Source organism: Panulirus ornatus, chromosome 58 (assembly GCF_036320965.1).
Source record: "Panulirus ornatus isolate Po-2019 chromosome 58, ASM3632096v1, whole genome shotgun sequence".
Taxonomy (NCBI): Eukaryota; Metazoa; Arthropoda; class Malacostraca; order Decapoda; family Palinuridae; genus Panulirus; species Panulirus ornatus.
In genome coordinates this window covers 4,902,039-4,926,623 of record NC_092281.1, presented here as the reverse complement: position 1 = coordinate 4,926,623, position 24,585 = coordinate 4,902,039, and the positions used below count along the sequence as shown (strand labels likewise).

The 24,585-nt window shown below is 41.9% G+C and overlaps 1 protein-coding gene across 10 annotated transcripts in view; it reads left to right on the top strand.

The window, feature by feature from the left end:
- Positions 1 to 24,585, top strand: part of LOC139766865 (uncharacterized) — a 163,997-nt gene that overhangs the window by 81,764 nt on the left and 57,648 nt on the right. For 6 of the 10 annotated variants that reach the window (XM_071695864.1, XM_071695865.1, XM_071695868.1 and 3 more), the window contains 3 exons: positions 8,111 to 8,219; positions 8,910 to 9,142; positions 20,947 to 21,118. In XM_071695864.1, coding sequence (XP_071551965.1) covers positions 21,029 to 21,118 — 90 coding nt within the window. In that variant the 5' untranslated portion in view covers positions 8,111 to 8,219; positions 8,910 to 9,142; positions 20,947 to 21,028. The remainder of the gene's footprint in view (positions 1 to 8,110; positions 8,220 to 8,909; positions 9,143 to 20,946; positions 21,119 to 24,585) is intronic. The other 4 variants (XM_071695863.1, XM_071695862.1, XM_071695860.1 and 1 more) reach the window with 1 other exon arrangement.

The window sequence follows — 24,585 nt, the reverse complement described above, 5'->3', positions numbered from 1 at the left end:
TCAAGGCATGTGAAGCGTCTGGGGTAAACCATGGAAAGCTGTGTAGGTATGTATATTTTGCGTGTGTGGACGTATGTATATACATGTGTATGGGGGGGGGTTGGGCCATTTCTTTTGTCTGTTTCCTTGCGCTACCTCGCAAACGCGGGAGACAGCGACAAAGTATAATAATAAAAAAAATGTAAGTTTATGATATGGCAAAGTAGAGTTTACATTATGATACCATGTTTTATTCCTAATGGTGTGGAAAAATTCAGTATTATTTATATGATATTTATGGTATCAGTAGAAGTGAAAGTAGTTTTCTATGTTGCTAGAAGCAGTGAAAAGTTTTTACCAGGAATTTAAGTCATGTATACAAATTGGAAGAGAGGAGAGTGATTGGTTCCCAGTGAATGCTCTTCCCCAATTTGATGCTCTGTACATATATATGCTGTGTACATATATTTTTTTTTTTTTTTTTTTTTTTTTTCCAAAAGAAGGAACAGAGAATTGGGCCAGGTGAGGGTATTCCCTCAAGGCCCAGTCCTCTGTTCTTAATGCTACCTCGCTAATGCGGGAAATGGCGAGTAGTTTGAAGGAAAAACATATATTATTATTGTTATATTATATTATATTATTTTGCTTTGTCGCTGTCTCCCACGTTTGCGAGGTAGTGCAAGGAAACAGACGAAAGAAATGGCCCAACCCACCCCCGTACACATGTATATACATACACGTCCACACACGCAAATACGCATACCCATACATCTCAATGTACACATATATATACACACACACAGACACATACATATGTACACATACACACAATTCACACTGTCTGCCTTTATTCATTCCCATCGCCACCTCGCCACACATGGAATACCATCCCCCTCCCCCCTCATGTGTGCGAGGTAGCACTAGGAAAAGACAACAAAGGCCCCATTCGCTCACACTCAGTCTCTAGCTGTCATGCAATAATGCCTGAAACCACAGCTCCCTTTCCACATCAGGCCCCACAGAACTTTCCATGGATTGCCCCAGACGCTTCACATGCCCTGATTCAATCCACTGACAGCACATCAACCCCGGTATACCACATCGATCCAATTCACTCTATTCCTTGCCCGCCTTTCACCCTCGTGCATGTTCAGGCCCCGATCACGTAAAATCTTTTTCACTCCATCTTTCCACCTCCAATTTGGTCTCCCACTTCTCCTCGTTCCCTCCACCTCCGACACATATATCTTCCTTGTCAATCTTTCCTCACTCATTCTCTCCATGTGCCCAAACTATTTCAAAACACCCTCTTCTGCTCTCTCAACCATGCTCTTTCTATTTCCACACATCTCTCTTACCCTTACATTACTTAATCGATCAAACCACCTCACACCACATATTGTCCTCAAAAATCTCATTTCCAGTACATCCACCCTCCTGCGCACAACTTTATCCATAGCCCACGCCTCGCAACCATACAACATTGTTGGAACCACTATTCCTTCAAACATACCCATTTTTGCTTTCCGAGATAATGTTCTCGACTTCCACACATTCTTCAATGCTCCCAGGATTTTCGCCCCCTCCCCCACCCTATGATTCACTTCCACTTCCATGGTTTCATCCACTGCCAGATCCACTCCCAGATATCTAAAACACTTTACTTCCTCCAGTTTTTCTCCATTCAAACTTACCTCCCAATTGACTCAACCCTCAACCCTACTGTACCTAATAACCTTTCTCTTATTCACATTTACTCTTAACTTTCTTCTTTCACACACTTTACCAAACTCAGTCACCAGCTTCTGCAGTTTCTCATGAATCAGCCGCTAGCGCTGTATCATCAGCGAACAACAACTGACTCACTTCCCAAGCTCTCTCATCCCCAACAGACTTCATACTTGCCCCTCTTTCCAAAACTCTTGCATTTTCCTCCCTAACAACCCCATCCATAAACAAATTAAACAACCATGGAGACATCACACACCCCTGCCACAAACGTACATTCACTGAGAACCAATCACTTTCCTCTCTTCCTACACGTACACATGCCTTACATCCTCGATAAAACTTTTCACTGCTTCTAACAACTTGCCTCCCACACCATATATTCTTAATACCTTCCACAGAGCATCTCTATCAACTCTATCATATGCCTTCTCCAGATCCATAAATGCTACATACAAATCCATTTGCTTTTCTAAGTATTTCTCACATACATTCTTCAAAGCAAACACCTGATCCACACATCCTCTACCACTTCTGAAACCACACTGCTCTTCCCCAATCTGATGCTCTGTAATTTGAGCACTCACTCTTATCCCCTTTGCCTTTGTACAATGGCACTATGCACGCATTCCGCCAATCCTCAGGCACCTCACCATGAATCATACACACATTAAATAACCTTACCAACCAGTCAACAATACAGTCACCCCCTTTTTTTTTTTAATAAATTCCACTGCAATTCCATCCAAACCTGCTGCATTGCCGGCTTCACATGACCTGATTCAATCCATTATTATTATTATTATCATTATTATTATTATTATTATTATTGTTATTATTATTTTTTTTATTATACTTTGTCGCTGTCTCCCGCGTTTGCGAGGTAGCGCAAGGAAACAGACGAAAGAAATGGCCCAACCCCCCCCATACACCTGTATATACATACGTCCACACACGCAAATATACATACCTACACAGCTTTCCATGGTTTACCCCAGACGCTTCACATGCCTTGATTCAATCCACTGACAGCACATCAACCCCGGTATACCACATCGCTCCAATTCACTCTATTCCTTGCCCTCCTTTCACCCTCCTGCATGTTCAGGCCCCGATCACACAAAATCTTTTTCACTCCATCTTTCCACCTCCAATTTGGTCTCCCTCTTCTCCTCGTTCCCTCCACCTCCGACACATATATCCTCTTGGGCAATCTTTCCTCACTCATTCTCTCCATGTGCCCAAACCACTTCAAAACACCCTCTTCTGCTCTCTCAACCATGCTCTTTTTATTTCCACACATCTCTCTTACCCTTACGTTACTCACTCGATCAAACCACCTCACACCACACATTGTCCTCAAACATCTCATATCCAGCACATCCATCCTCCTGCGCACAACTCTATCCATAGCCCACGCCTCGCAACCATACAACATTGTTGGAACCACTATTCCTTCAAACATACCCATTTTTGCTTTCCGAGATAATGTTCTCGACTTCCACACATTCTTCAAGGCCCCCAGAATTTTCGCCCTCTCCCCCACCCTATGATCCACTTCCGCATCCATGGTTCCATCCGCTGCCAGATCCACTCCCAGATATCTAAAACACTTCACTTCCTCCAGTTTTTCTCCATTCAAACTCACCTCCCAATTGACTTGACCCTCAACCCTACTGTACCTAATAACCTTTCTCTTATTCACATTTACTCTTAACTTTCTTCTTCCACACACTTTACCAAACTCAGTCACCAGCTTCTGCAGTTTCTCACATGAATCAGCCACCAGCGCTGTATCATCAGCAAACAACAACTGACTCACTTCCCAAGCTCTCTCATCCCCAACAGACTTCATACTTGCCCCTCTTTCCAATTATTATTATTATTATTATTATTATTATTATTATTATTGTTATTATTATTATTATTATTATTATTATTATTATTTGCGGAAGACGAAAGCCGGCAAGGCAGCAGGTTTGGATGGTATTGCAGTGGAATTTATTAAAAAAGGGGGTGACTGTATTATTGACTGGTTGGTTAGGTTATTTAATATATGTATGACTCATGGTGAGGTGCCTGAGGATTGGCGGAATGCGTGCATAGTGCCATTGTACAAATGCAAAGGGGATAAGAGTGAGTGCTCAAATTACAGAGGTATAAGTTTGTTGAGTATTCCTGGTAAATTATATGGGAGGGTATTGATTGAGAGGGTGAAGGCATGTACAGAGCATCAGATTGGGGAAGAGATCAGGTGCTTGCTTTGAAGAATGTATGTGAGAAATACTTAGAAAAGCGAATGGATTTGTATGTAGCATTTATGGATCTGGAGAAGGCATATGATAGAGTTGATAGAGATGCTCTGTGGAAGGTATTAAGAATATATGGTGTGGGAGGCAAGTTGTTAGAAGCAGTGAAAAGTTTTTATCGAGGATGTAAGGCATGTGTACGTGTAGGAAGAGAGGAAAGTGACTGGTTCTCAGTGAATGTAGGTTTGCGGCAGGGTTGTGTGATGTCTCCATGGTTGTTTAATTTGTTTATGGATGGGGTTGTTAGGGAGGTGAATGCAAGAGTTTTGGAAAGAGGGGCAAGTATGAAGTCTGTTGTGGATGAGAGAGCTTGGGAAGTAAGTCAGTTGTTGTTCGCTGATGATACAGCGCTGGTGGCTGATTCATGTGAGAAACTGCAGAAGCTGGTGACTGAGTTTGGTAAAGTGTGTGAAAGAAGAAAGTTAAGAGTAAATGTGAATAAGAGCAAGGTAATTAGGTACAGTAGGGTTGAGGGTCAAGTCAATTGGGAGGTAAGTTTGAATGGAGAAAATCTGGAGGAAGTAAAGTGTTTTAGATATCTGGGAGTGGATGTGGCAGCGGATGGAACCATGGAAGCGGAAGTGGATCATAGGATGGGGGAGGGGGCGAAAATCCTGGAAGCCTTGAAGAATGTGTGGAAATCGAGAACATTATCTCGGAAAGCAAAAATGGGTATGTTTGAAGGAATAGTGGTTCCAACAATGTTGTGTGGTTGCGAGGCGTGGGCTATGGATAGAGTTGTGCGGAGGAGGATGGATGTACTGGAAATGAGATGTTTGAGGACAATGTGTGGTGTGAGGTGGTTTGATCGAGTAAGTAACGTAAGGGTAAGAGAGATGTTTGGAAATAAAAAGAGCGTGGTTGAGAGAGCAGAAGAGGGTGTTTTGAAATGGTTTGGGCACATGGAGAGAATGAGTGAGGAAAGATTGACCAAGAGGATATATGTGTCGGAGGTGGAGGGAACGAGGATAAGTGGGAGACCAAATTGTAGGTGGAAAGATGGAGTGAAAAAGATTTTGTGTGATCGGGGCCTGAACATGCAGGAGGGTGAAAGGAGGGCAAGGAATAGAGTGAATTGGATCGATGTGGTATATCAGGGTTGACGTGCTGTCAGTGGATTGAATCAGGCATGTGAAGCGTCTGGGGTAAACCATGAAAAGATGTGTAGGTATGTATATTTGCGTGTGTGGACGTATGTATATACATGTGTATGGGGGTGGGTTGGGCCATTTCTTTCGTCTGTTTCCTTGCGCTACCTCGCAAACGCGGGAGACAGCAGCAAAAAAAAAAAAAAAAATTATTATTATTATTATTATTATTATTATTAATATTTATTTGTTATACTTAGTTTCCTTCACCTGCATTAGCGAGGTAGCACAAGGAAACAGACAAAAGAATGGCCCAACCCACCCACATACACAAGTATATACATAAACGCCCACACACGCTCATACACGGACATATACTTATATACACATTTACATATCCATACTTGCTACCTTCATCCATTCCCGATGCCACCCCGCCACACATAAAAATGTTAGAAATGTTACAACCACTATTCCTTCAAACATACCCATTTTTACTCTCTGAGATAAAATTCTTGCCTGACACACATTCCTCAATGTTCCCAGAGCCTTCGCCTCCTCCCCCACCCTATGACTCACTTCTGCTTCCATGGTTCCATCTGCTGCCAAATCCACCCCCAGATATCTAAAACACTTCACTTCCTCCAGTTTTTCTCCATTCAGACTTACCTCCCAATTAACTTGTCCCTCAACCCTACTAAACCTAACAACCTTGCTCTTATTCACATTTACTCTCAACTTTCTTCTTTCACACACTTTACCAAACTCAGTGACCAACTTCTGCAATTTCTCACCCAAATCAGCCACCAGCGCTGTATCATCAGTGAATAACAACTGACTCACTTCCCCAGCCCTCTCATCCACAACAGACTGCATACTTGCCCCTCTCTCCAAAACTCTTGCACTCACCTCCCTAACAACCCCATCCATAAACAAATTAAACAACCATGGAGACTTTATGCACCCCTGCTGCAAACCTACATTCACTGGGAACCAGTCACTTTCCTCTCTCCCTACTGGTACACGTGCCTTACATCCTCGATAAAAACTTTTCACTGCTACTAGCAACTTGCCTCCCACACCATATTCTCTTTAATACCTTCCATAGACTATCTCTATCAACTCTGTCATATGCCTTCTCCAGATCCGTAAATGCTACATACAAGTCCATTTGTTTTTCTAAGTATTTCTCACATACATTCTTCAAAGCAAACACCTGATCCACACGTCCTTTACCACTTCTGAAACCACACAGCTCTTCCCCAATCTGATGCTCTGTACATTCCTTTACCCTCTCAGTCAGTACCCTCCAATATAATTCCCCAGGAATACTCAACAAACTTACACCTCTGTAATTTGAACAATCACCTTTATCCCTTTTATCTTTGTACAGTGGCACTATGCATGCATTCCGCCAATCCTAAGGCACTTCACCATGAACCATACATACATTGAATATCCTCACCAACCAGTCAAGAACACAGTCACTTCCTTTTTTAATAAATTCCTCTGCAATACCATCCAAACCTGCCGCCTTGCTGGCTTTCATCTTCCATAAAGCTTTCACTTCCTCTTCTCTGTTTACCAAATTATTCTCCCTGATCCTCTCACTTTGCACACCACCTCGACCAAAACACCTGTATCTGCCACTCTTATAATCAAACATTCAACAAACCTTCAAAATACTCACTCCATCTCCTTCTCACTTCACCACTACTTGTTATTACCTTCCCATTAGCCCTCTTGACAGATGTTCCCATTTGTTCTCTTGTCTTTGGCACTTTATTTACCTCCCTCGAAAACATCTTTTTATCCTCCCTTAAAATTCAATGATACTCTCTCACCTCAACTCTCATTTGCCCTCTTTTCCACCTCTTGCACCTTTCTCTTGACCTTATGCCTCTTTCTTTTATACATCCCCCAGTCATTTGCACTATTTCCCAGCAAAGATTGTCCAAATGCCTCTCTCTTCTCTTTCACTAACAGTCTTACTTCTTCATCCCACCACTCACTACCCTTTCTAATCTACCCACCTCCCACCTTTGTCTTGCCACAGGCATGATCGAGTAAGTAATGAAAGGGTAAGAGAGATTTTTGTTGATAAAAAGAGTGTGTTGAGAGAGCAGAATAGGGTGTATTGAAATGGTTTGGTCACATGGAGAATCTGAGTGAGGAAAGATTGACAAAGAGGATATATGTGCCAGAGGTGGAGGGAACGAGAAGTGGGAGACCAAATTGGGGTTGGAAGGATGGAATGAAAAAGATTTTGAGCGACCGGGGCCTGAACATGCAGGAGGGTGAAAGGCATGCAAGGGATAGAATGAATGGGAACGATGTGGTATACCGGGGTTGACGTGCTGTCAGTGGATTGAACCAGGGTATGTGAAGCATCTGGGGTAAACCAGATGTGGAAAGGGATCTGTGGTTTCGGTGCATTACACATGACAGCTATAGACTGAGTGTGAACGAGTGTGGCCTCTGTTGTCTTCTCCTAGCGCTACCTTGCGCGCATGCGGGGGAAGGGCGGTGCCATTTCATGTGTGGCTGAGTTGCGACGGGAGTGGCTGAGGGCAGCAAGTATGAATGTGTACATGTGTATATATTTATTTGTCTGTGTATGTATATGTATGTATACGTTGAAATGTATAGGTATGTATATGTGCATGTGTGGGCGTTTATTTATATACATGTGTATGTGGGTGAGTTGGGCCATTCTTTTGTCTCTTTCCTTGCACTACCTCGCTAATGCGGGAGACAGCGACAAAGTATAGTAGAAAATAATATATATATAATTCATATGATATACATAATCATGCATGCGCGCGCACACACACACACACACACACACACACACACACACACACACACACACACACCAGTATGTAATAACGTAACATTTTGGCAATTGTTAATTCTAGTGTGGCATTTTTAATGCCAAGAATAGTTGCTTGAAATTAAAAAAGAATATACAGAATTTACTTTGATCTATATATGCCTTTTTACCAGGTGTATATGCAAGGGAATTGTTACACAAAAGATTGCAGTTTGGTCCACTGCAAGCTGAAAGGGTACTTGCTGGGAGCCAAGTGGCAGTAGAAGAGGAAATTAAAGAGAGGTGAGTTGGCATGTTTGATTTAACATGTGCAGAAATGCAAGATTTATTGGAAATTGTAAAAGTCCACATACTCTTTATATATTTGAGTGTCAGATAATGTGCTACACTGTGTGAACCCTTTATATATTTGAGTGTCAGATAATGTGCTACACTGTGTGAACCCTTTTTCAGTTGTTCCATCCAGTTTTAGTTTTTATTGGAAGGGCATTGAGTTTTTAGGTAAATGATAATTGAAACATTTATCCTCTTGTAATTCATTCTTGATCCTGTTGTTTTAACATTGAGTGGTAAAAGTGATGAAAGCATGAAATGACAGTTGGAAAGACAATATTAACTTAACATATAGTTAGACAAGCCATATAAAAAAAAAATAGAACCAGATTTATCTTTGGATGTTTAGAAGGTTTTCTGGTTGGGATTTATTGGGATGGTAAAACTGAGAGTGAGGCATGGAAATATGTAAAACAACAGCAACAATGCTTATTAGACAGAATACACAAGATGAGGTAACAGAGGGCAATGACTTACTGGAGGTGTAGGATTATGGTGAAGAAGAGGTAAAGTAAGGTAGGTTGAGTAGTATGAGAGGCTTGGAAGGGGGCTTGGGATGCTGGTGATGGTAGGGGTCAGATGAAGGAGGATCACTTGAGAGAAGTGCATGGATGCCGAGTTGATGTTGAACTTCTGTAGGTGTGGAGATCTTATCAAGACCTGCCACGGGTGGACGTCAGAGATGAGGCACCACAATGAAACCTACGAGGAAGATGAAACTTTTAGGAGTCATGTTGGGACATATACTGACAGAGATGCTAAAGTGCAGCTGAGTCTGGAGTTACATTGCCAAGACTTCAGATTCTGGAGGGGTACACCTGTTTTCAAGTTGCGAGTCAACTGCCTGACTGACTTGCTGCATCAATTTCCAGGTATTTAAGAGGTGGATAGATTTGGTGTGTGAGGGGTAGCTATTCACAAAGGAAATTAGAGATGTTGTAAATGAGTGTTGCAAGCCTCTGACCTTTCTCATTGCTGGTGGACTTGAGGTTCAGTCCATAAGAGTGGCACTTCTAATGGAAATGGTCAGATCATCTATGAATTAATCACAGTGGCAGCTGACATCAAGTGTGGGTGTGAGGGATTAATACTGCAGGTGCAGATGTGTAGGATGGGCCACCAAACACATTCTTCTTAGGATTATTAAGTCAAATGTAATCAGTAAATGATGTTGTTAAGGTGACCTTTAGTCACTGCAGATATACCATTAAATTATCAAAGTGATTTTTCCAATTTTGTCCATCTCTTGCATCTCTTGCCTTGGGTGCAATAGATAAATGATTAAATGTATATTTACTTTTTGCCCCTGGAGTCCCTTCTTTCTTTATGAGGCTACCTCAGTTCTCAGGAACATCCTCTGGTTGGGACCATAGATCATAAAGTATAGTGATGTGTGTTCATGTTTGTATGTGGAGTGTGCAGGGCAATTGAGTACATTATGCCTATGATATAACACAAAATAGGCACCAAAACAGTTCAAGCAGTAGTGAATTGGGCCATATCATGACATTGAGCAAAAAAGAGAATTATTCTGGAGGTGGAAGGATGGAGTGAAAAATATTTTCGCTGATTGGGGCCTGAACATGCCGAAGGGTTGACGGTATGCATGGGACAGAGTGAATTGGAATGATATAGTTTACAAGGGTCAATGTGCTGTCAATAGACTGAACCAAGGCATGTGAAGTGGCCAGGTAAACCATGGAATGGTCTGTGGGGCCTGGTTGTGGATAGGGAGCTGTGGTGGTACATTGCACATAATGACTAGAGTATAGACGTAAACAAATGCAGCCCTCTGTTTTTCATGTTCCTAGTGTAACCTTGATATTGTGGGAAACTGATCAAGTATGAAAAAGGAAAACTATAGAAGACAAATTGTCTGTGGGTGTATATTCGAATATAGTTTTAGTACAGGTGCACCACCGGTTTTCCGGCACTCTTGGTTCCAAAGCCTTGCTGAATTAACCATTTTGGCCGACCAACCGTGGTCACGTAATAATAATTCGATCAACACACCTCTAACCCACTAATTATACATCTTCCATGTGTGCAAAGTATACTGTGGACTAGAAATTTGAATTAAACAAATATTAAATGTAAATTAAATGAATAAATGAAATACATTATACACTTGCTCAGGACTGAGATGCTCATCAGCCATGAGTTTCGCAAATTTATCCACATACTTGGCAGCTCCTTTGTGTTTGGCAGACTGCTTTTTTCTGCACACTTTATTCATGGAAATTCCATGATGCTTCTTGAATCTTTGAATCCATCCTTCACTATAGTCATGCTCATGTTGTAGTTTAAGTTCTTTATGGAACAACTTATCCTGGTCCATTATCATGCTACATGACAAGCCTACTCCATCACTCTGACACTGTTGAAACCATTGCATCATCACTCGATTGTGCTCGGTACTCTTACCATCTTTCATAGTTTTTCTAATCGTCATTTGCTTCTTGGAATCGCTTTCTGCATAGAATTTCAAAATTTTTTCCCTTTTCTTTATATCATAAGCAGTTGATGAACCAATGCTGTAGATGTCACACAGCTTACGCACTGAAACATCACGGTCCATTTTCTTCAACAGTTCTACTTTATCTTGAATCGACATGCACTGGTGTTTACGTTTGACACCACGACTGACACTCTCACATGTCTTAGAAGCCATAGCTAGGGTTAAATTTAAGCAAAATAAGGTAAGAATCTCAAAGAATTGTGGTATCACCACCAAGTGCAGTGTAAAGACTGTAAATAAGTGCGCCCTACACACAACAGTAAACTAGTCTGGTGGCGGCGGTAATTTAAAGTTCCCTCACGTAATTTAATCTGGGCTAAAGGAGGTGTCAAACCATCAGTTGCTGGAAAATTTTTGGTGTATTTTGGGTATGGATATGGCTAATAGATATATGTGCATTGCACTTGGCACCTAGAGCTCTAAGTTGATAAGTGAATGCAACCTTTCTTTGTCTGTTCCTGGTGCTACCTTGTTAATATGAGAAATGGAGAACAAATATGAAAAGTATGACAGAATGGATATGGAAATATTTATTAAACTGTTCACATCCTATACTAGGCCAAAACTAGAATATGTTTCTCAGGTCATTCACTACACTTAAAGGAGCATAAAGAATTAATGGAAAAGGTGCGGAGGAAGGCAGCAAACATGGCACTTGTATTTGTTAACCAAAGTTACAAGGAGTGGTTTGAAACCATAAGTATATCCACTGTGGATCCGAGAGGAGTAAGGAGTGGCTGGATCACAACCTTTAAGTTTTTAAACCAGTTTTTGTATCAGTTGTGAACAGTTCTTAGAAAGATGCAACGGTATAACAATCAGGGCCATAACATGAAATGAAACATAAAACTTGTTAGAATAAATGTAAAGAGTGAATTGGAACAATGTGGTATACCGTGGTTGATGTGGTGTCAGTGGACTTGAACCAGGGCATGTGAAATATCTAGGATAAACCATGGAAAGGTATAAGGAGCCTGGATGTGGATAGGGAGCTCTGGGATAAGCCATGGAAAGGTGTGTGTGGAGCCTAGATGTGGATAGGGAGCTGTGGTTTCAGTGCATTACACATGACGGCTAGTAATTGAGTGTGAACAATATTTATTTATTCTTTTTTTTTTTTTTTCTTTTTGCTTTGTCGCTGTCTCCCGCGTTTGCGAGGTAGCGCAAGGAAACAGACGAAAGAAATGGCCCAACCCACCCCCATACACATGTATATACATACGTCCACACACGCAAATATACATACCTACACAGCTTTCCATGGTTTACCCCAGACGCTTCACATGCCTTGATTCAATCCACTGACAGCACGTCAACCCCGGTATACCACATCGCTCCAATTCACTCTATTCCTTGCCCTCCTTTCACCCTCCTGCATGTTCAGGCCCCGATCACACAAAATCTTTTTCACTCCATCTTTCCACCTCCAATTTGGTCTCCCTCTTTTCCTCGTTCCCTCCACCTCCGACACATATATCCTCTTGGTCAATCTCTCCTCACTCATTCTCTCCATGTGACCAAACCATTTCAAAACACCCTCTTCTGCTCTCTCAACCACGCTCTTTTTATTTCCACACATCTCTCTTACCCTTACGTTACTTACTCGATCAAACCACTTCACACCACACATTGTCCTCAAACATCTCATTTCCACCACATCCATCCTCCTGCGCACAACTCTATCCATAGTCCACGCCTCGCAACCATACAACATTGTTGGAACCACTATTCCTTCAAACATACCCATTTTTGCTTTCCGAGATAATGTTCTCGACTTCCACACATTCTTCAAGGCTCCCAGAATTTTCGCCCCCTCCCCCACCCTATGAACCACTTCCGCTTCCATGTTTCCATCCGCTGCCAGATCCACTCCCAGATATGTAAAACACTTCACTTCCTCCAGTTTTTCTCCATTCAAACTCACCTCCCAATTGACTTGACCCTCAACCCTACTGTACCTAATAAAGTGCGTAAGACAAGGGAGCAAATGGGAACTTCAGTGAAGGGTGCAAATGGGGAGGTGATAACAAGTAGTGGTGATGTGAGAAGGAGATGGAGTGAGTATTTTGAAGGTTTGTTGAATGTGTTTGATGATAGAGTGGCAGATATAGGGTGTTTTGGTCGAGGTGGTGTGCAAAGTGCGAGGGTTAGGGAAAATGATTTGGTAAACAGAGAAGAGGTAGTAAAAGCTTTGCGGAAGATGAAAGCCCGCAAGGCAGCAGGTTTGGATGGTATTGCAGTGGAATTTATTAAAAAAGGGGGTGACTGTATTGTTGACTGGTTGGTAAGGTTATTTAATGTATGTATGACTCATGGTGAGGTGCCTGAGGATTGGCGGAATGCGTGCATAGTGCCATTGTACAAAGGCAAAGGGGATAAGAGTGAGTGCTCGAATTACAGAGGTATAAGTTTGTTGAGTATTCCTGGCAAATTGTATGGGAGGGTATTGATTGAGAGGGTGAAGGCATGTACGGAGCATCAGATTGGGGAAGAGCAGTGTGGTTTCAGAAGTGGTAGAGGATGTGTGGATCAGGTGTTTGTTTTGAAGAATGTATGTGAGAAATACTTAGAAAAGCAAATGGATTTGTATGTAGCATTTATGGATCTGGAGAAGGCATATGATAGAGTTGATAGAGATGCTCTGTGGAAGGTATTAAGAATATATGGTGTGGGAGGAAAGTTGTTAGAAGCAGTGAAAAGTTTTTATCGAGGATGTAAGGCATGTGTACGTGTAGGAAGAGAGGAAAGTGATTGGTTCTCAGTGAATGTAGGTTTGCGGCAGGGGTGTGTGATGTCTACATGGTTGTTTAATTTGTTTATGGATGGGGTTGTTAGGGAGGTGAATGCAAGAGTTTTGGAAAGAGGGGCAAGGATGAAGTCTGTTGGGGATGAGAGAGCTTGGGAAGTGAGTCAGTTGTTGTTCGCTGATGATACAGCGCTGGTGGCTGATTCATGTGAGAAACTGCAGAAGCTGGTGACTGAGTTTGGTAAAGTGTGTGAGAGAAGAAAGTTAAGAGTAAATGTGAATAAGAGCAAGGTTATTAGGTACAGTAGGGTTGAGGGTCAAGTCAATATTTATTTATATATATTTATTTTGCTTTGTCGCTGTCTCCTGCGTTTGCGAGGTAGCGCAAGGAAACAGACGAAAGAAATGCCCCAACCCACCCCCATACACAACGTATATACATACACGTCCACACACGCAAATATACATACCTATACATCTCAATGTACACATATATATACACACAGACACATACATATATACTCATGCACACAATTCACACTGTCTGCCTTTATTCATTCCCATCGCCACCTCGCCACACATGGAATACCATCCCCCTCCCCCCTCATGTGTGCGAGGTAGCACTAGGAAAAGACAACAAAGGCCCATTCGTTCACAGTCAGTCTCTAGCTGTCATGCAATAATGCCCGAAACCACAGCTCCCTTTCCACATCCAGGCCCCACACAACTTTCCATGTTTTACCCCAGATGCTTCACATGCCCTGATTCAATCCACTGACAGCACGTCAACCCCTGTATACCACATCGATCCAATTCACTCTATTCCTTGCCCTCCTTTCACCCTCCTGCATGTTCAGGCCCCGATCACACAAAATCTTTTTCACTCCATCTTTCCACCTCCATTTTGGTCTCCCACTTATCCTCGTTCCCTCCACCTCCGACACATATATCCTCTTTGTCAATCTTTCCTCACTCATTCTCTCCATGTGCCCAAACCATTTCAAAACAACCTCTTCTGCTCTCTCAACCATGCTCTTTTTATTTCCACACATCTCTCTTACCCTTACATTACTTACACGATCAAACCACCTCACACCACACATTGTCCTCAAACATCTCATTTCCAGCACATCCACCCTCCTGCGCACAACTCTATCCATAGCCCACGCCTCGCAACCATACAACATTGTTGGAACCACTATTCCTTCAAACATACCCATTTTTGCTTTCCGAGATAATGTTCTCGACTTCCACACATTCTTCAAGGCTCCCAGGATTTTCGCCCCCTCCCCCACCCTATGATTCACTTCCGCTTCTATGGTTCCATCCGCTGCCAGATCCACTCCCAGATATCTAAAACACTTTACTTCCTCCAGTTTTTCTCCATTCAAACTTACCTCCCAATTGACTTGACCCTCAACCCCACTGTACCTAATAACCTTGCTCTTATTCACATTTACTCTTAACTTTCTTCTTTCACACACTTTACCAAACTCAGTCACCAGCTTCTGCAGTTTCTCACATGAATCAGCCGCCAGCGCTGTATCATCAGCGAACAACAACTGACTCACTTCCCAAGCTCTCTCATCCACAAAAGACTTCATACTTGCCCCTCTTTCCAAAACTCTTGCATTTACCTCCCTAACAACCCCATCCATAAACAAATTAAACAACCATGGAGACATCACACACCCCTGCCGCAAACCTACATTCACTGAGAACCAATCACTTTCCTCTCTTCCTACACGTACACATGCCTTACTTCCTCGATAAAAGCTTTTCACTGCTTCTAGCAACTTGCCTCCCACACCATATATTCTTAATACCTTCCACAGAGCATCTCTATCAACTCTATCATATGCCTTCTCCAGATCCATATATGCTACATACAAATCCATTTGCTTTTCTAAGTATTTCTCACCTACGTTCTTCAAAGCAAACACCTGATCCACACATCCTCTACCACTTCTGAAACCACACTGCTCTTCCCCAATCTGATGCTCTGTACATGCCTTCACCCTCTCAATCAATACTCTCCCATATAATTTACCAGGAATACTCAACAAACTTATACCTCTGTAATTTGAGCACTCACTCTTATCCCCTTTGCCTTTGTACAATGGCACTATGCACGCATTCCGCCAATCCTCAGGCACCTCACCATGAATCATACATATATTAAATAACCTTACCAACCAGTCAATAATACAGTCACCCCCTTTTTTGATAAATTCCACTGCAATACCATCCAAACCTGCTGCCTTGCCGGCTTTCATCTTCCACGAAGCTTTTACTACCTCTTCTCTGTTTACCAAATCATTTTCCCTAACCCTCTCACTTTGCACACCACCTCGACCAAAACACCCTATATCTTCCACTCTATCATCAAACACATTCAACAAACCTTCAAAATACTCACTTCATCTCCTTCTCACATCACCACTACTTGTTATCACCTCCCCATTTGTGCCCTTCACTGAAGTTCCCATTTGCTCCCTTGTCTTACGCACCTTATTTACCTCCTTCCAGAACATCTTTTTATTCTCCCTAAAATTTAATGATACTCTCTCACCCCAACTCTCATTTGCCCTCTTTTTCACCTCTTGCACCTTTCTCTTGACCTCCTGTCTCTTTCTTTTATACATCTCCCACTCAATTGCATTTTTTCCCTGCAAAAATCGTCCAAATGCCTCTCTCTTCTCTTTCACTAATAATCTTACTTCTTCATCCCACCACTCACTACCCTTTCTAATCAACCCACCTCCCACTCTTCTCATGCCACAAGCATCTTTTGTGCAATCCATCACTGATTCCCTAAATACATCCCATTCCTCCCCCACTCCCCTTACTTCCATTGTTCTCACCTTTTTCCATTCTGTACTCAGTCTCTCCTGGTACTTCCTCACACAAGTCTCCTTCTCAAGCTCACTTACTCTCACCACCCTCTTCACCCCAACATTCACTCTTCTTTTCTGAAAACCCATACAAATCTTCACCTTAGCCTCCACAAGATAATGATCAGACATCCCTCCAGTTGAACCTCTCAGCATATTAACATCCAAAAGTATCTCTCGCGCGCCTGTCAATTAACACGTAATCCAATAACGCTCTCTGGCCATCTCTCCTACTTACATACGTATACTAATGTATATCTCGCTTTTTAAACCAGGTATTCCCAATCACCAGTCCTTTTTCAGCACATAAATCTACAAGCTCTTCACCATTTCCATTTACAACACTGAACACCCCATGTATACCAATTATTCCCTCAACTGCCACATTACTCACCTTTGCATTCAAATCATCCATCACTATTACCCGGTCTCGTGCATCAAAACCACTAACACACTCATTCAGCTGCTCCCAAAACACTTGCCTCTCATGAACAAATGTGGCCTTTTTTGTCCTGGTGCTACCTCGCTGAAGCAAGGGTTGACGTTGCTGTTTCCTGTGGGGTAGGGTGGCTTCTGGAATGGATTAAGGCAAGCAAGTATGAATTTGTACTTGTGTATACATGTATATGTCTGTGTATGTGTACGTATATCTATGTATATGTGTATGATTATATGTATATGAATGTATATATGCATGTATGGGCGTTTGTATATATGAATGGATGGGCCGTTCTTGATCTGTTTCCTGGCGCTACCTCGCTGATGCAGGAAATGGCGATCAAGTATGATAAATGACTAATAATCGTATTTATGTATATGTCTGTGTATTGTATTTATATGTATGTATATACTGAGTTTGGTAAAGTGTATGAAAAAGAAAGCTGAGAGTAGATGTGAATAAGAGCAAGGTTATTAGGAACAGGAGGGTTGAGGGACAAGTTAATTGGGAGTTAAGTTTAAATGGAGAAAAACTAGAGGAAGTGAAGTGTTTTAGATATCTGGGAGTGGATTTGGCTGCGGATGGAACCATGGAAGTGGAGGTGAATCATAGGGTGTGGGAGGGGGCGAAAATTCTGGGAGCATTGAAAAATGTGTGGAAGTCGAGAATGTTATCTTGGAAAGCAAAAATGGGTATGTTTTAAGGAATAGTGATTCCAACAATGTTATATGGTTTCGAGGCGTGGGCTATAGATAGAGCTGTGCGGAGGAGGGTGGATGTGCTGGAAATGAGATGTTTGAGAACAATATGTGGTCTGAGGTGGTTTGATTAAGTAATGGAAGGTTATTAGAGATGTGTGGTAATAAAAAGAGAGTGGTTGAGAGAGCAGAAGAGGGTGTTTTGAAATGGTTTTGTCACATGGAGAGAATGAGTGAGTAAGGATTGACAAAGAGGATATATGTGTCAGAGGTGGATTGAACGAGAAGAAGTGGGAGACCAAATTGGAGGTGGAAAGATGGAGTGAAAAAGATTTTGAGTGATCGGGGCCTGAACATGCAGGAGGGTGAAAGGAGGGCAAGGAATAGAGTGAATTGGAACGATGTGGTATACTGGGGTCGACATGCTGTCAATGGATTGAACCAGGGCATGTGAAGCGTCTGGGGTAAACCATGGAAAGTTGTGTGGGGCCTGGATGTGGAAAGGGAGCTGTGGTTTCGGTGCATTATACATGACAGCTAGAGACTGAGTGTGAACGAATGTGGCCTTTGTTGTCTTTTCCTAGCACTACCACACGCACATGCAGGGGGAGGGGGTTTTCATTTCATTTGTGGCGGGTTGGTGACGGGAATGAATAAGGGCAGACTGTATGTATTATGTACATGTGTATATATGTATATGTCTGTGTGTGTATATATATACGTGTATACGTTGAGATGTATAGGTATGTATATGTGGGTGTGTGAACGTGTATGTATATTCATGTGTATGTGGGTGGGTTGGGCCATTTTTTCATCTGTTTCCTTGCGCTACCTCGCTAACGCGGGAGACAGCGACAAAGTATGATAATGATGATAAAAAGAATATGTTTTTGTATGTATGTATGTATGTGAATAAGAGCAAGGTTATTAGGTACAGTAGGGTTGAGGGTCAAGTCAATTGGGAGGTAAGTTTGAATGGAGAAAAACTGGAGGAAGTAAAGTGTTTTAGATATTTGGGAGTGGATCTGGCAGCGGATGGAACCATGGAAGCGGAAGTGGATCATAGGGTGGGGGAGGGGGCGAAATTTCTGGGAGCCTTGAAGAATGTGTGGAAGTCGAGAACATTATCTCGGAAAGCAAAAATGGGTATGTTTGAAAGAATAGTGGTTCCAACAATGTTGTATGGTTGCAAGGCGTGGGCTATGGATAGAGTTGTGTGCAGGAGGATGGATGTGCTGGAAATGAGATGTTTGAGGACAGTGTGTGGTGTTTGGTGGTTTGATCGAGTAAGTAACGTAAGGGTAAGAGAGATGTGTGGAAATAAAAAGAGCGTGGTTGAGAGAGCAGAAGAGGGTGTTTTGAAATGGTTTGGGCACATGGAGAGAATGAGTGAGGAAAGATTGACCAAGAGGATATATGTGTCGGAGGTGGAGGGAACAAGAAGTGGGAGACCAAATTGGAGGTGGAAAGATGGAGTGAAAAAGATTTTGTGTGATCGGGGCCTGAACATGCAGAAGGGTGAAAGGCGGGCAAAGAATAGAGTGAATTAGATCGATGTGGTATACCGGGGTTGACGTGCTGTCAGTGGATTGAATGAGGGCATGTGAAGCGTCTGGGGTAAACCATGGAAGGCTGTTTAGGTATGTATATTTGCGTGTGTGGACGTGTATGTATATACATGTGTATGGGGTTGGGTTGGGCCATTTCTTTTGTCTGTTTCCTTGTGCTACCTCGCAAATGCGGGAGACAGCGACAAAGCAAAAAATATATATATATATATATATATATATATATATATATATATATATATATATATATATATATATATATATATATCCCTTATCCCTGGGGATAGGGGAGAAAGAATATTTCCCACGTATTCCATGCGTGTCGTAGAAGGCGACTAAAAGGGGAGGGAGCGGGGGGCTGGAAATCCTCCCCTCTCTATTTTTTTTAATTTTTCCGAAAGAAGGAACAGAGAAGGTGGACAGGTGAGGATATTCCCCAAAGGCCCAGTCCTCTGTTCTTAACGCTACCTCGCTAATTCGGGAAATGGCGAATAGTTTGAAAGAAAGAAGATATATATATATATATATATATATATATATATATATATATATGTATATATATATATATATATATATATATATATATATATATATATATATATGTATGTATATATATATATATATATATATATATATATTTTTTTTTTTTTTTTTTTATACCTTGTCGCTGTCTCCCGCGTCTGCGAGGTAGCGCAAGGAAACAGACGAAAGAAATGGCCCAACCCCCCCCCCATACACATGTACATACACACGTCCACACACGCAAATATACATACCTACACAGCTTTCCATGGTTTACCCCGGACGCTTCACATGCCTTGATTCAATCCACTGACAGCACGTCAACCCCTGTATACCACATCGCTCCAATTCACTCTATTTCTTGCCCTCCTTTCACCCTCCTGCATGTTCAGGCCCCGATCACACAAAATCCTTTTCACTCCATCTTTCCACCTCCAATTTGGTCTCCCTCTTCTCCTCGTTCCCTCCACCTCCGACACATATATCCTCTTGGTCAATCTTTCCTCACTCATTCTCTCCATGTGCCCAAACCATTTCAAAACACCCTCTTCTGCTCTCTCAACCACGCTCTTTTTATTTCCACACATCTCTCTTACCCTTACGTTACTTACTCGATCAAACCACCTCACACCACACATTGTCCTCAAACATCTCATTTCCAGCACATCCATCCTCCTGCGCACAACTCTATCCATAGCCCACGCCTCGCAACCATACAACATTGTTGGAACCACTATTCCTTCAAACATACCCATTTTTGCTTTCCGGGATAATGTTCTCGACTTCCACACATTCTTCAAGGCTCCCAAAATTTTTGCCTATATATATAGTGGAGGTGGAAAGATGGAGTGAAAAAGATTTTGTGTGATCGGGGCCTGAACATGCAGGAGGGTGAAAGGAGGGCAAGGTATAGAGTGAATTGGATCGATGTGGTATACCGGGGTTGACGTGCTGTCAGTGGATTGAATGAGGGCATGTGAAGCGTCTGGGGTAAACCATGGAAAGCTGTGTAGGTATGTATATTTGCGTGTGTGGACGTATGTATATACATGTGTATGGGGGTGGGTTGGGCCATTTCTTTCGTCTGTTTCCTTGCGCTACCTCGCAAACGCGGGAGACAGCGGCAAAAAAAAAAAAATTGTATGTTTTTGTGTAAATGAGTGGATGGGTCTTTCTTTGTCTATTTCCTAGTGCTACCTTGCTGATGCAAGTAACGACAATCAAGTATGATGGTAGAAGATATGATAATATTTTCATAATATTAGTTTTTTAAATGGAACTGTCATTACAGGTTTGGCATTGTTTTCAAGATAATACAAGAGGAAGGAGACTACTTACTTCTTGACACTCAACAAGAAGAACGCAGTAACTGGATGATTTTTGTGCGCCCTGCAGAGAGGAAAGCTGAGCAAAATTTGGTGGCTTTCCAGTATAGGGGTGAAATATTTTTTGCAACTATCAAGGTTAGTGACCCACTGAATGAGGCTGCTACAGGTATTGATTATGCCCTTGGTGCATTACTTTTGGAAGAATAATAGTTGATTTTTTTTGGCATACCATTTGAAATGATTACTTTTTCTGAAACAAATGAGATGAATATGTATGTATAAATACACTTGAAATGTCTTTAATCCAGCAGTCTATGGTTTGGAAACACCTTTTTTTTTTCCAAGTTGAAAAAATTTTTGTGGTTTGAAAAATTACCAGTATCCCTAAACTCCGAACACTAACTGACCCAAAATTCAAGCTGATTGCAGTAAACTTGGTGAAATTCACCTGAAATACTGTAGAAGACCCTGTCATCAAATAAGATTTTATTAGATCAACAGTTTAATGCTTTTCTGTATGTATTTTTATGGATTTGTTTTGGTCTCCAACTGTATGATGCAATGCCGATGCCATGCATTCTGATGTGTGGAAAATGGGAGTTTTCTTTTGAAATGAAAGAACATCATATAAGAAAAATGATATGATCAAGAGACAAGCAGTATAGTCCTCAACTTATCCAGGGAGAAATAACAAACATCCAGTGAGAGTGTATCACTAAGATAGAAAAATATTCATTTCGTAGTCTCACAATATCATGCAGTATTGTATTTATTGTATCGGTATTGATATCAACATTCACTATAAACTTTTCGTTTGGTCATACAATTAGGAGATTTGTAAACAGGTACATGCTATTGTAAACATTAATTAGAATATTTAACTTTTTAAATTTCATAAGAGCAAACGTTGAAATATTCATTGAGCATTTGTCTGTCCATGCTCATTTACTGTTGTTGCATTAGAGCTAAGTATTAAAGATTTTCTTTTGTATAGCTGCATTATAACCCTAATAGGATGAGTAGGAAGTGCCTAACTTGTATAACTGTATTATAGTCTTAAGGCACGGAATAGAGTGAATTGGAACATTGAGGTATACTGGGGTCATTGTGCAATCAATAGACTGAACCAAGGCATGTGAAACATCTTGGGTAAGCCATGGTAAGGTCTGTGGGGCCTGGATATAGAAGGGAAGCTGTGGTTTTGGTACATTACACATGACAGCTCATGTATAGATGTGAGCTAATATGGCCATTCTTTGTCTGTTTCCTGGCACTGTCTTCCTGATGCAGGGGATGGTGATGCTGTTTCTTGTGGGGCAGGATGGTTACAGGAATGGATAAAGGCGAGCAAGTATAGATACATATATAGCGAGGTAGGCGCTAGGAAAAGACAACAAAGGCCACATTCGTTCACACTCAGTCTCCAGTAGTCATGCATAATGCACCAAAAGCATGGCTCCCTTTCCACATCCAGGCCCCACAAAACTTTCCATGGTTTACTCCAGACGCTTCCCGTGTCCTGGTTCAATCCATTGACAGCTCATCGACCCCAGTATACCACATCGTTCCAATTCACTCTATTCCTTGCATGCCTTTCACCCTCCTGTATGTTCAGGCCCCGATCGCTCAAAAGCTTTTTCACTCCATAGTTCCACTTCCAATTTGGTCTCCCACTTCTCATTCCCTCCCCCTCTGATACATATATCCTCTTTGTCACTCTTTCCCCACTCACTCTCTGCCTGTGACCAAACCATTTCAAAACACCCTCTTCTGCTCTCTCAACCACACTCTTTTTATTACGACACGTCTCTCATACCCTTTTATTACTTACCCGATCAAACCACCTCACACCACATATTGTCCTCAAACATTTCATTTCCAACACATCCACCCTCTTCTGCACAACCCTATCTATAGCCCATGCTTTGCTACCATATAACTGTTGGAACCACTATTCCTTCAGACATATCCATTTTTGCTCTCCGAGATAACGTTCTCGCCTTCCACACAATCTTTAACACTCCCAGAACCTTAGCCCCCTCCCCCACCCTGTGACTCACTTCGGCTTCCATGGTTCCATCCACTGCTAAATCCACTCATAGATATCTAAAACACTTTTCTTCCTCCAATTTTTCTCCATTCAAACTTACCTCCCAATTTACTTGTCTCTCAACCCTACTAAACCTAATAACCATGCTCCTATTCACATTTACTCTCAGCTTCCTTCTTTCACATACTTTACCAAACTCAGTCACCAACTTCTGAAATTTCTCACTCTAATCAGCCACCAGTGCTGTATCATCAGCAAACAACAACTGATTCACTTCCCAAGCCCTGTGATACACAACTGACCACATACTTGCCCCTCTCTCCAAAACTCTTGTATTCACCTCCCTAACAATCCTATCCATAAACAAATTAAGCAGCCATTGAGACATCATGTGCCCCTGCCGCAAACCGACATTCACTGGGAACCAATCACTTTCCTCTCTTCCTACTCATACACATGCCTTACATCCTTGACAAAAACTTTTCACTGCTTCTAGCAACTTACCTCCCACACCATATACTCTTAATACCTTCCATAGAGCATCTCTATCAACTCTATCATATAACTTCTCCAGGTCCATAAATGCTACATACAAATCCATCTGTTTTTCTAAGTATTTCTCACATACATTCTTCAAAGCAATCACCTGATCCACACATCCTGTACCACTTCTGAAACCACACTGCTCTTCCCCAGTCTGATGCTCTGTACATGCCTTTACCCTCTCAATCAGTACCCTCCCATATGATTTCCTTTGAATACTCAACAAACTTATACATCTGTAATTTGAAGACTCACCTTTATCCCCTTTGCCTTTGTACAATAGCACTATGCATGCATTCCACCAGTCTTCATGCACTTCACCATGAATCATACATACATTGAATATCCTTACCAACCAGTCAACAACACAGTCACCCCTTTTTTTTAATAAATTCCACTGCAATACCATTTCAAACCTGCCGCCTTGCCAGCTTTCATCTTCTGCAAAGCTCTCACTACCTCTTCTCTGTTTACCAAACCATTCTCTCTGACACTCTCACTTTGCACACCACCTTGACCAAAACACCCTATATCTGCCACTCTATCATCAAACACATTCAACAAACCTTCAAAATTTTCACCCCATCTCCTCACTTCATCACTACTTGTTATTACCTCCCCATTATCCCCCTTCACCAGTCTTCCCATTTGTTTCTTGTTTACACACTTTGTTTTCCTCCATCTAAAAGATCTTTTTATTCTCCCTAAAGTTTAAGGATACTCTCTCACCCCAACTCTCATTTGCCCTCTTTTTCACCTCTTGCACCTTTCTCTTGACCTCCTGCCTCTTTCTTTTATACATCTCCCAGTCATTCACACTACTTCCCTGCAAAAATCATCCAAACGCCTCTCTCTTCTCTTTCACTAACAATCTTACTTCTTCATCCCAACATTCACTACCCTATCTAATCTGCCCACCTCCCACCTTTCTCATGCCACAAGCATCTTTTGCGCAAGCCACCACTGCTTCCCTAAATACATCCCATTTCTCCCCCACTCCCCTTACCTC